Raw genomic sequence first — 15,411 nt, forward strand, 5'->3', positions numbered from 1 at the left:
CTATCACCACTTATGTCCTAAGTGCTTATAAATTACCTGCTTCGTAGTCTGTGGCAGAATCTCTCGGAGGATTGACATCAAGCTCACAGCTCTGGAGTTTACAGTATACTGGTCTGTGGTTTCCTTATTTAAGAAAATTGGGATGCTGCCCATTTGCAGTGCTTCTGTATCACCCCTGTTCTCTCCGATTCCACAGATCCTTCAGGACGGCACCTAAAGCAAGACAGTTCCGTTTGCTCTTCTTATAGTGATCTTTTCCCTATAGGGTCAGACATGCATATACATGTTGTTTGGGGAATTTGCAGCACATCCAATGAAAGTGTAATTCCCAACTAACAGTCAAATCCTTCTCTTTGGAGCTACCCAGAACACACCTACCCTCTGTTCCATATGACAGCCCTTCAGAGACTTGAAGACAGTGTGTGACTCTCCCTTGAGTTAAGAGCACAAGCTGAGTCAGACCGACCAGAGTGACAAGCCCAGCTCCACTCCCTCACAGCTGGGAGAGCCAAGGTAAGTTATTTTATTTTATTTTCTCCCAACTTCGCTTCTTTAGCTGATTAGTAAAATGGGGTTTAAAAAACCCCCACTTCATTGGTTTATTAAGTAATAAATAATGTAATTTATGTAAAGTGCTTAATACAGTGCATGGCAGAGTGAGTACCCAAGCAAGTGCTAGCTCTTTTCTCCTCTATTAGAAGAGCTGGGTGGGCATTTTAAGTGTCCATGCTGCTGGGGAGCAAGGGGATGAGGAGAGTTTCTCCTTTCCTGATTGATCAGGACCTTAAAGTAGACCAGGTATTTCTTTATCCTGAGGTTGTCTGTGTTCAGTTATCTGGGTATCTGTTTGCTAGGGCTGTGGGAGAGGATAGTGTTGAGAATCTAGGGGAAGGTTTATTTTCAAGAGCTGGAAAGCTACTTGTTGACATATTGAACTGTCTCTTGTTTATTCTTATTTCCCTGAGCAGCTAGCCAAGCAATCCCCCAAACTCAATTACCTTTTGTGAGGCAGCAGGAAGTGTGACACCTCTGAGCCATATTGATCTGTACAGACTGGGCAGGACGTGAGGGACCTGAGAGATGCTAAGCAGTGACTTCTGGGCTTTTCCTTCCCTAGAAGGCCGCCCCTCTCTGTGTTTGTGGAGACACTGGCATTAATAAAACAGAAGTCTGTGACCCAAATGGGCTGAGCATTCAATTTTCTCAGTAGCTTCCTTAGAAGCAGGCTGATGATGAATGGTCACAATGGACCAGAGCTTGTAATCCTGGATTGACCAGTGCCACAATGGTTTTCTAACTTGAGCTCTTTGCACATACTAGGTTTTGCAAGCAATTGCATGATATGAACTCTGAATGCCATTAAAGCTAGAAAAAGTTTGAAAGGAGACACACCCAACTGTGAACAGACAGAGGAATGGGACTTGAGGGGATGGGGGGCAGGGCAGGCTCAGGACTAGCTTTAACTGTATATAGGATTTCCAGTTTTTATTCTGAGAATATATTCCTAGATGGCTTGTGTAACTATTAAACATAAATAAAGGTCAGAAAAAAAGATCATTTTTCAAAACAGAAAAAAACAACAAAATTAAAGCAAGCCATTTGCAGACATTTGTCAGAGGTCACTACTGACCAAGGATCTGAGTAGTGCAAGCATTAAGTTTGTTGGGGAAGAAAGATCGCTTGAATGGGGAAATGTTGGAGACCCTTAGAGAGAGCATGCAGGAAGAGGCGGGGAGAGGGCTAGACACAGAACCTGAGGGACACACACCTTTTCAAAAAAGAAAAATAACATTTGTTTTCCTTTGAATGCAACTGATATGGGCCCATTATATGCAAATGAGAACATACTGATAAGAAAACAAAAACAAAAATCTTCTTTAATCCCAACAGTTAGGTATGGTCACTGCTAACATTTTGATATATCTTTCCAGACTGCACTTTTTCTAGGCAAAAATATAGGTATTTGTTTTATAGAAATCAGATTATCACATTCAATGGCTGCTACAAACACACTATGATTCATTCATTAAATGAATTGTGTTCTAACATCAGCATTTAGGTTATTTCCAATTTTTTATTATCATAGACAACAATGCTTTCTAGCTGTGCAACCTTGGGGAAGCTAGTTGACCTCTCTGTGCCTTTCCTCATCTGGAAATGAAGGTGATAATAGTACCTACCTCATAGGATTGTTGTGAGTAACAAACGAGATTATGTATGTAAAGTGCTTAGCACAGTGCCTGACACAGTAAATGTTAGCTTTTATTTTTAGGTATAACAATAATAATTGTTGGGTTTCCTGTGACCACTTTTTGGTTTACGGGAGAAGGGAGAGCAATTGGAATTATTTTTTTGAATAGTATACTATATATAATGAGCTCTGGAGTCAAACAGAGCTGTGTACTTTGGGGCATGTCAATTCACCTCACTGAGACTCAGTATTCTTATCTGTAAAATGGAAGTTAAAAGGACCTGGCTCACAGGATAGCTGTTAGGATCAAATGAGAGGCTGCTTGTAATGCCCTCAGCACAGTCTTCGGCATATGGGAAGAGTTCAGTCAAAGTTAGTTGATATTACTATTACTATTATTATTACTATTACCGTTACTATTACTATTATTACTACAATGATTCAGCCATTGGTGGAGGTGAGAGGAGGAATGTAGCAGTGAGTAGGGCACTTGAAATGCTTCTAACCACTTGTCTGATTACAAAGAGAAGAAATGATTTTGGAATTAAATGGACCCACGCTCAAATCTGGGCTTTGCCATTTCCTAGCTCCGGGACCTTGGTCACAACTTCTCCAAACCTGTTTCCCCATTTGTAAAATGAAAATGGCTCCAATGCCTACCTTTCAGGTGTCGCCATGAGGCCCAAAGGACATAATGCAAACAGTGCTTAGCCTGTGTTCAAGCATTATTCGTTGCCAATTGTGACTGTGTGAAGGTTTATAACGACTGGAATGCCTCCCCTCAACCTCCAGACTCTGATTCCCTATGCCTCAGCTACTTGAACTTCTCCTGAAGGCTTTGCCCTGTCCAAGGCTCAGGGACCAATTCTGCCCCTAGTCTGGGGGCTTCAGGGGTACTGATTCAGAAGGTTAGAGAGTTCCGTTAAACCTTTTTGCTAGTTCTACTCTGATCTTGTGCCCCAGTTCTAGAAAACAGGCTGTAGCCCTGTGTTTATGAGCAAGCCCTCACCTGGTATGCTCAAGACTCGTGTGCTTTTCTTGTCAGCTGTCTGAATGGCCTGGAGCCTCGCTGTCAAATCCTAGCCCTGTGGCAGGGACACTGGTTGACAGATTTCCCTCCAGGTCTCTGACACTGGGGTAAGTCGGCTTTTTTTAAAAAACATATTTTATTGGGGAATTAGGGGAGGGAACAGCACTGGCGAATCAGGGAAGGGGAACAGACAAGTTGCTGTCCTTTTGTTCTTCAGTCTAGTTGTGGAGGACGTCGATAACTGGCCCGTGTTGGTATTGTGATCATTGTGCTCTTCCCGGCTGAGGCAGTCTGTCGCTGGTCATTAGATGGCCGCTGACAGCAGCTCATGTCAGCTCATGGCAGCTGCCGGTCACTCAAACTGCCTGCTGGCCACTCACGGTAGCTTATGGCAGCCCACTGCAGCCTACACCGTTGTCACTGGTGACTCCCGGCAGCCCAGCTCCAGGTCGAGCTGCTGTTCACCATCTTAGCTGTAGGGGGCACAGTGTCACTGGCCCATGTGGGATCTGAACCGGCGGTCCTGCTGCTCAGAGCTCGTGCTCCCACGCCAACTTTTAACCAACGAGCTACTTGGCCGGCCCCAAAATCAGCTTTTTTATTATCACTATCACAGGTCTCTTTGAAGCCCCCATGGCCCATCTTCCCAAACCCTGGTTTCCCTGCACTTGAGCTCTTTGAACTCGCTAACACTATTCCATTCACCTCCAGTCCCATCTCTCTTACCTCTGACCCCTGCCTGCACTTCCATGTCACACCAGTTGCAGTGCTTGGTGCCCAGGACTCTCATGTCTGCTCAACCACAGAAGATATGTCCATTTTCTGAGCCAGGACCCTTTCAGTCTCAACTTTTTAATTGTGTGAATCTCCTTTTTTCTTTGGGACAGCCAGAGGCAGACATAGTGGGCTAGTGCAACTATTGGGGGTGAGGAGAAATAGGGTGGAGTTGCATAGGTCAAGAGCTAAAGCAGAGCTTCTGGAGGGCTGTCAAGTGAAAGGCGGCCAGAGGCAAATGTCAGAGCCTATATAGAGGCAGGAATCTGGGACCAAAGAGACAGAGCAAGCACTAGCAAGTTAGGAGCAGTGGGGCGGGTGGGCGGGCAGGCTGGCTGGCTGGCTGGCGGGCAGGAGGGGGGCGTGGCAGGGGATAGCTAAGGGAGATTGCCGAGAACAGCTGCTGGTATTGGGTCCTACTTTAATGAACTGGCTAGGCATGGGGCATAAGTAAATTGGACAGACTAAAAAAGCTAGGGGTGCAAAGAACACACACCCTCTTCTCCCTAACTGTCAAGGTAAGATCTTTTGGGTTTTGCCTGATGCAAAATTGTTGCATGTCCAGGGATTTTTCTGAAGATGGGAGGTGGACGTCTGTGACTGCTCTTTTGACTCATCTTTCCCGTTGCACCAATTAGTAGAGTAAAGTAACTAAGGTGCCAGCAGGAGGCCAGTACTTATTTTACTACACTCCATCTTGGGGTTGTCCAGGTTGGAGATGGGGGTGGTAGTGCTGGTTTTGGTAATGTGACTGAGTAAGGGAGAGAAAGCAGATCAGGTGGGTCTTTATAGCCCAGTGGAGTAGAGTAAGGAGCTCTGGAGTTGGGTGGACCCGGACATTTATGTGACTGCAGGCAAATGAGTAAGCTTCTCTGGGCCTTAGTTTTCTCATTCGTAAGATAAAGGTAGAGTACTATCCAATCTCTTAGTGTTGCTGTGGGAACCAAATGAGATGATGCATGTCAAGTGCCTAGCAGAGTGCTTGCCAGTCAGTGCACGCTCAGGAAATGCTCGCTGTTAGAATTTCTGTTGCTAGTATTCATTCTCATTACTTTTATGAAGGCACAATGCCACAAGAGTGAGGACTTTTGTGACATTGTCGCAAATGAGCAAGTGTTCCATTTTTGTCATGGGCAGGCTGGGGGGATGTGTCAACATTGTGTAATGTGTGTGTTGGTTTCCAAGCTATGTGCCAAGGAGCCCCTTCTGGGGCTGCTTACAGGGATGGGCCAGAGGGGTGAGGCTCTGGGATTGCCCACCACATGTCATCAGAGAAACTTGAAATTTTTACATGCTATAGACTGGGCTTCCATGGTCTAGGATGTCAGAGAGATAATTGAATGCAGCCTTAGGGATGCCAAAAGCTAGGCAAATTCAAGGAGGTGTGATAGTCAAAGACATACAAATTTTACTGTTGTGGTGACCCTATTTTTGCTCCCACAGTGGCTGATCTGAGAAAGCTGATAAAATGGGAATAATAATACTATCTATTGCACAGGGTAGTGTAAGTTTCAAATGGGATAATGCTTGCAAACTCTTGTGCATTATAGGCAATTTAAAGTTGCATATAGTTGCCTTAAGTTTAGTGCCTGGAACACACTGAGTAATAAGCGGTAGTAGCAGTAGTTGTTATTTTTATTATTAAGAATAATAATGATGATAAGCAGGCTTTTCAGTTCATGGAATGTTGTTCCCGTTGATCTTTTTCTGAGGAAGACATTCAGGGCCATCAGAGCAGTAAAATGGAGATGAAACCACTGGCAGGACTCAATGAACCCCAGGAGCTAATGATTTTTCTGGAGCAAAGGGCTTTCTCATCTGGGCCTGCCAGTACCTTGGCTGGCTTGTGAGTGCTCTTATAGGATAGAACATAGCCCAGGAACCTGTACTTCTCACAGTTTTCCAGAAGGTGGTGGTGCTGCTTCATTTGATCCAGAACTGCCCAGGCTCCTGGCAGCTGAGGTTGCTGGCATTATTAGTATTTACAAAGTGATAGGCTGTGCTGTATGACTGAGTGGTTTGGTTTGGAAAGAATAGGGGCGGAAGGGATATTTGCTTTACATTTGTTCATTGTTGCACAGCTTCTTTAACCTGATAGGCCCATTTCTGATGCCACATAGATGGCAAGACAAAAAGTCAGACAAAAGGTCTCCATCATGAATTATTTGTCTGTTTCCCAATCTTTTTGATATTGACCTTTGACTGATAAATGTGTCTCTTGTTTATAGATTTTCTTGCCAGTTGGGCTTCAGCAGGATCCCTGATATCATCACGCTAGGGGCTCCCTCCACACTATCCTGTGGCCATGGCAGATATGTCAATATCTTTGCATTCATTGCGATTCAACAATATGCTGAGGGAGGAAAATGACAACCCAAACAAGGGGATGACCTTCTCTGGACCAATGATAGAGACCACAGAAGAGGTACAAATTCTGCATTCCCATGTACAGCCTGTAGTCTCAACTTCAGTGTCAGACCCTAGAGGGATGTCCACACAGCTGATGACATACCCAGACTTTGACCCCATGTCCACACCTCTAATGGGAGTACCAGACTCTGGAGAATTGTGCCCACCACTATTGCCAGACTCAGACTCTGAGGAACTGTCTCCATTGCTAACACCAGCTTCAGATTCGGAGGCACTGTCCCCATTGCTAATGCCAACCTCAGATTCTGCGGCACTGTCCCCATTGCTAATGCCAGTCTCAGATTCTGGACCACTGTCCCCGTTGCTGTCCACTTCAGACTATGGACTTATGTCCCCAGGGCTGATGACAATTCCTGACTTTGGAACAATGTCCACAACACTAATGGCAGCACCAGATTCTGCAGAGATATCACCATTGGCAATGCCAATTCCACCTTCTGGAATGATGGCTACACCATTGATGCGTGCTCCAGACCCTGGAGAGGTGTCCCCACCCTTAATGCCAGATATAAACCCTGGGGTGATGTCCACACAGCCAATGTCAGCTCCAGGCTCTGAAGCAATGTCACCATTGCAAATTACAGATGAAGACACTGAAGCAATGTCCAAAGTGCTAATGACTGCCCTGGCCTCTGGAGAGATATCTTCACTAATAATGTCAGGCACAGATGTTGAATCTATATCCTCACTAATAATGTCATCCCTAGCTTCTGGAGCAACGTCAACCCATCCAACCAGCACCCAAGACTCTGGGGAAATGTCGAACCAACTGATGTTAGGCCCAGACTCTGAAGTAGTGTCTTCAGAGCTAATGTCAACTCCCGGCTCTGGAGCAATGTCCACACCACTCCTGTCAAGTCCAGATGCTGGTGAACTGTCCACATTGCCAAAGCCAGCCCAAGATGCTGAAGCACTGTCCCCACTGCTAATGACAGCCCTAACATCTGGAGCGATGCACCCACAGTTAACACAACATCTAGGTGCTGAAAGCATGCCTACTCCACAGATGAGAGCAACAGCCTCTGGGGGGATGGCCACACTGCCAGCGAGAGCCTCAGACCCTGGAGCAATGTCCACCGAACTGATGACGGTCACCACCTCTGGAACAACATCCATGGAGCGAATGTCAACTGCAGCCTCTACAGTGGTGTCCACACAGGTAACAACGGCCAGAAGTTCTGAAGGAAGATCCACAGGATTTTTGAAAGCCACCACCAATGGGGCAATGTCCACACCACAAGTAAGAGCCCCAGCTTCTGGAATTATGTCTATGCTGCAAAGGAGAGCTCCAGATTCTGGAGCTCTAGCCACACAGCCAGTTACTGCCCCAGCCGCTGAAACAATTCCCATGCTACAACGGACAGCCCCAACCTCTGGGTTAATATCCACACTACAAATAAGAGCTCCTGTCTCTGGAGCAATGTCCATGCCACAAAGGAGAGCTACAGCCTCAGCAGTGACAGCTGTACCACAAACGAGAACCCCAGCCTCTGGAGCAATGTCCACCCCACTGATGACAGCCAAAGCCTCTGGAGCAATGTCTGCACTGTTCACGAGAGACACAGTCTCAGGAGTGATGTCCACGCCACAAATGAGAGCTATGGCCTCAGGAGCATTGTCCAAGCCACCAACAGCATCCACATCCTCAGAAGCAATGTGTATGCAGCAAGTGATGACTGCTGCTTCTGGAGAGATAGCCACAATGCTAATGAGAGACACAGCTTCTGGAGCCATGTCCATGCCTCAGATGACAGACACCCCCTCTGCAGGGATGTCCACACCACACAAGACAACCTCAGCCTTTGCAAATGTGTCCGTGCCTCTAAGGAGAGCTCCAGGCACTGGAGCAATGTCCACAGTACTAATGAAAGCCACAGCCCCTGGAAAGATGGCCCGGCAGCCAATGAGCACCCAAGACACTGGAGGGATGTCCAGGTCACTCATGAGATCTATCACCTCTGGAGGGATGGCCCCACTGCAGATGCAAGCCTCAGATGCTGAAATGGTGTCCACACCAAGAATGAGAGCCCCAGCCTCGGGGGTATTGTCCACATCACTAATGAGAGCCTCAGACCCTGGAGAGATGAGACCCCCAGAACTTGGAGAGATGTCCTCACTGCTCATAAGAGCTTCATCCTCTGGAGAAATGTCCCCACCACTAATGAGACCCCCAGCTTCTGGAGAGATAGTCACACCTCTGAAAACCCCAGCTTGTGGAGTGAGGTCTACTCCACAAATGACAACCACAGCTTCTGGAGGGGTTTCCATGCCACAAATGAGGGCTCCAGTCTCTGGAACCATGTTCACACCGCTCATGAGATCCACAGCCTCTGGAGTGATGTGCATGTCTCAAATGACAGCCACGGCCTCTGGAGGGGTGTCCATACCACTGATGAGAACCCCAACCACTGGAGCAGCATCCACACCACAAATGATTCCCATGGCTTCTGGAGAGATGTGCCCACTGTCGATGCAAGCTCCAACTTCTGGAGCGATGTCCCCACCATTATTAAGGGCTCCAGACTCTGGAATTATTTCCACACCACTAAGGAGACCCTCAGCCTCTGAAGATGTGTCCACAAAGTTAATGAGAGCTCCAGCCTCTGGAAAGATGTCTACCGGACAAATTACAGCTGTGGCCTCTAGAGGGATGTCCAAAACATTTAGGAAAGCCACAGACTCTGGAACAATCCCCATGCCATTGATGTCAGCAATGGCTTCTGGAGAGATGTCTATGCCACTAATGAATAGCATGGCCTCTGGGGCAATGTCAGCACTGCAAACAAGAGTCGCAAGTTCTGGATCTATGCCCTTGCCACAAAAAACATATTCAACTTCCAGAGGGATACTTGCATCACCAATGAGAGCCTCAGCTTCTGGAGCAATGTCCACACCACCTATGAGAGCCACAGCCTTTGGAGAGATGTCCACACCACTAATGAGGACCCAAGACCTGGGAGCCATGTCCACACCACAAATGGCAGCCGCAGCCTCTGGAATGATGTCCAGTCTGGACATCAAAGCAACAGATTCTGGAGAAACATCTGCCTCTCACATCAACATCACGGCCTCTGGATCAAAGTCCACACCACACGTGACTGCCATAACCCCTGAAACAATGAACCCACCACCAAAGGAAGTTCCATCCTTTGGCATGCTGACCCCAGCACTCTGTTACCTCTTAGAAGAGCAAGAAGCAGCCCGGGGTTCATGCTCTGAGGAGGAAGAGATGGAGATTGATGAGGAGAAGCAAATGAAAGGATTTTTGGATGATTCAGAGAAAATGGCGTTTCTGGTGTCTCTTCATCTGGGGGCAGCAGAAAGGTGGTCCATCTTGCAGATGGAGGTAGGAAAACCCCTCTCAGATGAAAACAAGTCTTTCCTGAGACGATCACAGGGCTTATATGACTCTCTCTCTGACATAGACATCCTCAGTGCTGTTCTTTGCCATCCCAAGCAGGGCCAGAAGTCAGTCAGGCAGTATGCCACTGACTTCCTGCTGCTGGCTCGACATTTGTCTTGGTCTGATGCCATTCTACGGACCAGGTTTCTGGAAGGACTCTCGGAAGCTGTTACCACAAAAATGGGCAGGATCTTCCTGAAGGTGGCCGGCAGCCTAAAGGAGCTGATAGACAGGTCTCTCTACACCGAGTGCCAGCTGGCTGAAGAGAAGGATTCCCTGGGCAGCTCCAGCCAGGTTCTGCCGTCAGCCTGTAAGCGGAATAATGAGGAGGCAATGGAGAATGAACAGAACTCTCATCAGACTGAGGAGGTAATAATGGAGAAATACACTCAAGGTTTTTGAGCAGAAAAATGATGAGAATACATCCCGCTCCTTTGAGTAGTATAAGGAAGAGGCAATGGGGAGGTATTGAGCTGCTAGACCATAACTTCCAACATGGTGTTTCATCAGAAGGCCTGGCTATTGCAGTTACTTGGGGAGTATTATCCACTTTGAGGAACAATGCCCTGCCCAAGATATTGAAGGCCTAGGGTGGTTAAAGGACTAAATCTTCTGATTAGGGAGAGCTGGCTGGGCTCAGTCCCAACTCTCCACTTATTCCAAGCCCAGTTCTAAGGGAGGGGTCATCTTTTGGGGGTCTGGGTTTCCCCTACAGCCACATGTGTTATGGACCCAGGTCACTAAGGAATTTAGCTACTCTACTCCTCGGTCATACTTTATACAAGTAAGGTACATTAGCCAAGTTCCTTGAGTTCCTTGATCTTTCAAGTTACTGAAATTTTCCAGGCAGAACACGCTTTGTCATAGTAAGTGTGGCTCTTACCTCTGCTGTTTTTTTCTGTTTTTCTGACTCCCAGCACCAGCATGCTCCCAAACGCTGTTACTACCTGAAAGAGCATGGAGACCCCCAAGAAGGTCTGCACGACCACCTTCGACAAAGCACAGGCCATTGGAAGGCCCCCACCAACAAATAATGTTTCCTGGACTCTTCTGTGATATTTGACTCGGCTGCTAACTTGAGGACTGGTTCCTGGACCCATTCCATTCAATTACATCATAAACCTTGTGGCCTTCCCCTTCAGCCTCCCCCTCCAGGCACATCCCACCCTACCTTCCACTTGGCTGATTGGCCTTTTCTTTCACCCCATATGCCTGTGACCTGCCCAGACAACCAGAGTGTGGAATTCAAGAGTGTTTGGTGTATGAGGTTCCGAACTCCCATCACCATTGAAGTCCGTTTTAGTTCTTGGTTCGGGAAGATGTTTAGGCAGGAGAAACCATATCCAACCTCAAAACACTTTAGAGTGTCTTGCCACGTGTCATCAGGCAAATTTCAGGATATTCTGGTACCCATTTTACCTGGCAGGAGAGCCTATAAGGAGAGTGATGTCCACTCTTATACAACCGTTTTCACCCGTAGACTTGCCCTTATATGCCCCAACTCATAACATCTAAAGTGGGTCTCCAAGGTTCTTGCCCTGTTTATAGTCTCCATCCTGAACCATTTGTTTTGACCCATAGTAATAATCGTAGTAATGGATAACACTTGTTGATTATGTACTCTGTGACAGGCACTGCACTAAATCTTTGACAAGCACCATCTCACTACATTCTTACCATAACCCAACTTGTTCTTGTGTTGTCACCTTCTGACCTCTTAATCTGTTGTGTGTAGCTCTTGTCTTGTCCTTCAGTGTCAAATCTCTAGCTCTGACCTCTGGGTGACCCCCTTAGTTGTTAGTTGCTCTCACTGCCCTTGGCTATTGTGCTTCATGGCCAGCACTCTTGATAAGGGTCTTGGTCTTTTAACAGGCATAGATAGAACATAATATGAGCAGTGTTTGCCTTCAGGTGGTGGAATTATGGGTGTTTTTATTTCCTTCTTTCTACTTCTCTGTACTTTCCAGATTCTCTACAGTGAGCACGTAATACATTTGTAACTGTAAAAGGAAATAAACTTCATTTATGAAAAAAGAATGAACTATGGCTAACAGAATTTGATTCATTCAATTGAGTCATTCAATCAATATGTATTTTCTAACATGTGCCAGCCAGTGTTTTGGGGACAGACAGATAAGAACCCTCATTGAATGAAAACTTCATTCCAATGGAGATAGGAGACAGGCAATAAGCAAGAAAGCAATAAGTAAGATAGGTTGAAATTGTGATGAAGTTTACAAAGATACAAAATCAGGGTAATGGTGAATTCGAAACTAACAGGGCCAATTTATTCAATAATAGTCCATGTAATTGGGTTAGTCTAAGATCTTTTACAAACAGTAGGAATGACACGATTGGAAACATATTTTAGAGTGTTAACTTGGCAACAGTTTAGAGGCAGGATAGAAGGGGTCATGAGGCAGTGATGAGCTCTCTACTACAATAGTACAGGTGACTGACATACCAGATGACTCAATCTAGGGCTATACCAACAGGGATGCAAAGAGAAGGATGGAGACCAAACCCCCTCTGCGGACTCAAGTCTGCTCCTTCATTACCCTAAGCACTGGGTCTGATTCTAGGAAGAGGAAAATGATTCTCAGAAAACAAAACAAAACAAACAAACAAACAAACAAACAAACAAAGAAAAAACCCCACAAAGATGGGCAGACAAATTGGTAGCCCCATGGTAATATAGATAATCTGACTCTGTGGGCTGCCAGCAGACGCATCAATCACCAGTGCTGTTGCTTCATAAAAAAGAGGGTGTAATACGTTGGGAAACTCAAATTCCAGGCTGAGAGGCAGTGGGCCTCTGAAGACCCAGCTTTCCCCTCATCTGCGGCCCTGTTGGCTCACACCTGGGCCAGTCCAGGCCCTAGTGAACTTTCGATCTCTATGTTCAGCCCAGGTTGCTTTTAGTTTGGGAAAGCACTGTTGACCTTGCTCTCTACTGAAAAAGAAATTGATGGTACAGAATCACAATTTGTGTCTGGAAAATGTGTATGGGAAGAAAAATGCCTTTAAAATAAAATTGATATTTTTATAGCCACAATAGTGGAGAACAATAACATTCTTTTCTTTGTTTTTCCTCCTAGGCATTCTCTTCCCTTTGCTTTTGCCTCCTCCACTCCTTAAAGCTAACGTCACTGGAGATAAATGGAACAAGCAAAGCCCACTTATACCCTTCCAGAGCTCAGTCCCTGTTCCTGTACCCACCCCAAAGGTTATATTTAGAAAAGTTTCAAGAGCCACTCAGCATCTACGTGGAGCTGAGCCATCATATGTCCAAGTACTTCAGACTATTTTGTCTGCTGTAAAATGGTGTTTCAAGTTTCTCCAGTCCTCACTGGCCCATGGGTAAAAATAAAGTCCCATCAACAATAAAAACTCAGATGTCACTGACTCCTGCCTCTACCTATATGTTATAGGATCTCAACCCCTTGAAAGTTTCCTCCACTTACTTGTGGAAGACTCCGACAGTTTCCCATACTGTGAGACAGTCCTATCCCATTGCTCTTTTCTTCCTACACTGCCTCCTGAAGGTCAGCTGTTCACATTTCCACGTGAGGGCAGCCCCTTCGCTTTCCCCACTGCTGGAGGATGCCTCTGGCTGGAGGAACACAGAGGCCCCAGCTAGGGTGGGGAGTGAATTCTGCAAATTCGTAAGGAGCCTGAATGGCACTGCCCTCCCTTTAGACAGCTTTGGCTAAAGCCACTGATGGGTTATTGGCATGGGGTGGAGGGTTGGTGGGGTGGGGATTAGGGGCATGGATGGGGGGAGTGAGGTATAGTAATTCTCCTCTGCATTCTGTGCCACACTTTGTCACCTGGCCATCGAAACAACATTGCTTCTGTCCTGTATCTCAGTAAGGCCCATGTGAGAAGAGCGGCTTCAACTTCTTCCTGCAGCAGCCTCTCCCCCGCCACCCTCGCCACCCCCAATGCCCTGACTCAGACTTTCAGACTTGATTCCAGTGCATGGAGAACAAAAGCCAGCGAGTCCTCTATTCAGACCCAACCTTCAGCTCCGATTTCCAAATTATTCTATCTGGTCTAAATCCCTGCCTCTAAGGCACTATAAGTCCACAGATGTCTTGAAAACCACTATCCCCCTTGTGAATAGATGCCAAGAACTTTCTCGAGAAACCTAGTCCTTAGGGCCCAGGTGGAAAACAAGTATCACCTTGTCCTGTTCCTCCACTCTTCTGCCATCCTTTTGCCCATCACTTGGTCTCTGTCTCTGCCCCTCAGGGACAAATAGCATATGAAACCTTTCTTTTTGCCCTTTATTTTATTTTCTAAAAATCCATTCACAGAGGTGTCTAGTAAAGAACATTTTAGTAATCTGAGAGTAATTTTTAAATTGCATATGTATCACAGTTTCATGAGAACATGTCAGACACTGTAATATTCAGATTTCAAAATGAGATAAACTAAAAAGTGTACACATATATTAAATGATCATTGATAAGATAGCTTCTTTTAACATTTTGAAGACCACTTTCTCAATGCAAGCACACACTTGAGCTGCCACTGAAAGACCAATGCCACAAACAATTTCTGGAAATTTCTGAGTGTCAATTTAGGCTCAGCCAGGGTCCTTACACTAGACTAGTGTGGTCAGATCAAATACAGGATTCATGTCTTCCAATAGGCTTGAGACCTTAAAGCACTTTCAACTTCATTCTCCAACCAGAATATTACAGATAAAATAAATTGCCTTATCTCAGAGTACAGAGATTTTGTTTTTCATATGGATCACGTGTTTCCTTTCTTCTCACCTAGTCCAAAAACTATGCATCTTGAACAGTTGTGGGGCAGGGAAGCAGGCTGCTTGGCCCCTTGTGATCTAAAGGAGGTATTATAGGAGAACAGATGTTCTAGGAGGTTGAAATGGCCACTGGAGAAGGAGAACAGATTTTGAGTGCCTTTATCTTTCCCTCTAACGAGCTGTGTAGTTCTAAACAGGTCATTTTACCTTTCAGGGCGTCCTTCAGTTTCCTCTTCTCCAAAATGGGAATAATCATCACCATTCTGCTAACCTCACAGTTTCATGAGATAAAGGTTGTAAAAGTGTTTAGAAAAATCACGTAGAAGATGTACATTTGTAATATTTTGTTATTATACGTAAACCTAAGTTCAGCTCTGAGGAGGTTGGGAAGGGGGTGGGATAAGGCTAGTTGGGATATACCGGTATTCAGCATCCACGCTCTGCAGGGATTCTGTTTAAACTGTGGGGTAGGACCTAAAAGTAAATCATTGGCTGAAGACTGGCCAAAGACACAGTTTAATATTAGCATCTGTGGAACATTTACCAGGGGCCCAAGCTCTGGACAAACTGCCTTATCTGGATTACCCTATGTAATCTTCAAAACAACAGTAAGAGGTGGGTGCTCTTATTAACCCTATTTTATAGACTGAAAATCTGTGGTACAGAGAGGTTAAGTAAGTGGCCCAAGGCTACAGAGCTAGAAAGTAGCAGAGCTGAGATTTGACACGAGCAGTGTGACCCCAGAGCTCCCTTCCACCCATGCAACCACTCTACTATATACATGTGGCTTCATTATTCAGAGTCAGATA

General features: G+C 45.9%; 1 protein-coding gene across 2 annotated transcripts; it reads left to right on the forward strand.

The window, feature by feature from the left end:
- Window positions 1–375: 375 nt before the first annotated feature.
- Window positions 376–11,808, forward strand: RTL9 (retrotransposon Gag like 9). Of its 2 annotated transcripts, XM_019660207.1 has the most exons (4): window positions 376–513; window positions 3,237–3,328; window positions 6,224–10,197; window positions 10,746–11,808. In XM_019660207.1, exons 3-4 carry the CDS (start codon window positions 6,301–6,303, stop codon window positions 10,860–10,862), a joined length of 4,014 nt encoding a protein of 1,337 aa, XP_019515752.1. In that variant the 5' UTR covers window positions 376–513; window positions 3,237–3,328; window positions 6,224–6,300; the 3' UTR covers window positions 10,863–11,808. The 2 variants fall into 2 exon arrangements, with proteins under 2 accessions (XP_019515752.1, XP_019515753.1); XM_019660208.1 differs by lacking the exon at window positions 3,237–3,328.
- Window positions 11,809–15,411: the final 3,603 nt, after the last annotated feature.

This window comes from Hipposideros armiger, unplaced genomic scaffold, assembly GCF_001890085.2.
Source record: "Hipposideros armiger isolate ML-2016 unplaced genomic scaffold, ASM189008v1 scaffold_314, whole genome shotgun sequence".
NCBI classification, from domain to species: domain Eukaryota; kingdom Metazoa; phylum Chordata; class Mammalia; order Chiroptera; family Hipposideridae; genus Hipposideros; species Hipposideros armiger.

Excerpts from the sequence above, each read along its gene's own strand:
- RTL9 (XM_019660207.1), top strand. The coding sequence starts at position 6,301 with ATGGCAGATATGTCAATATCTTTGCATTCATTGCGATTCAACAATATG. Across the intron at positions 10,198-10,745 it reads ACTCTCATCAGACTGAGGAG|CACCAGCATGCTCCCAAACG; the intron begins GTAATAATGGAG and ends TCTGACTCCCAG.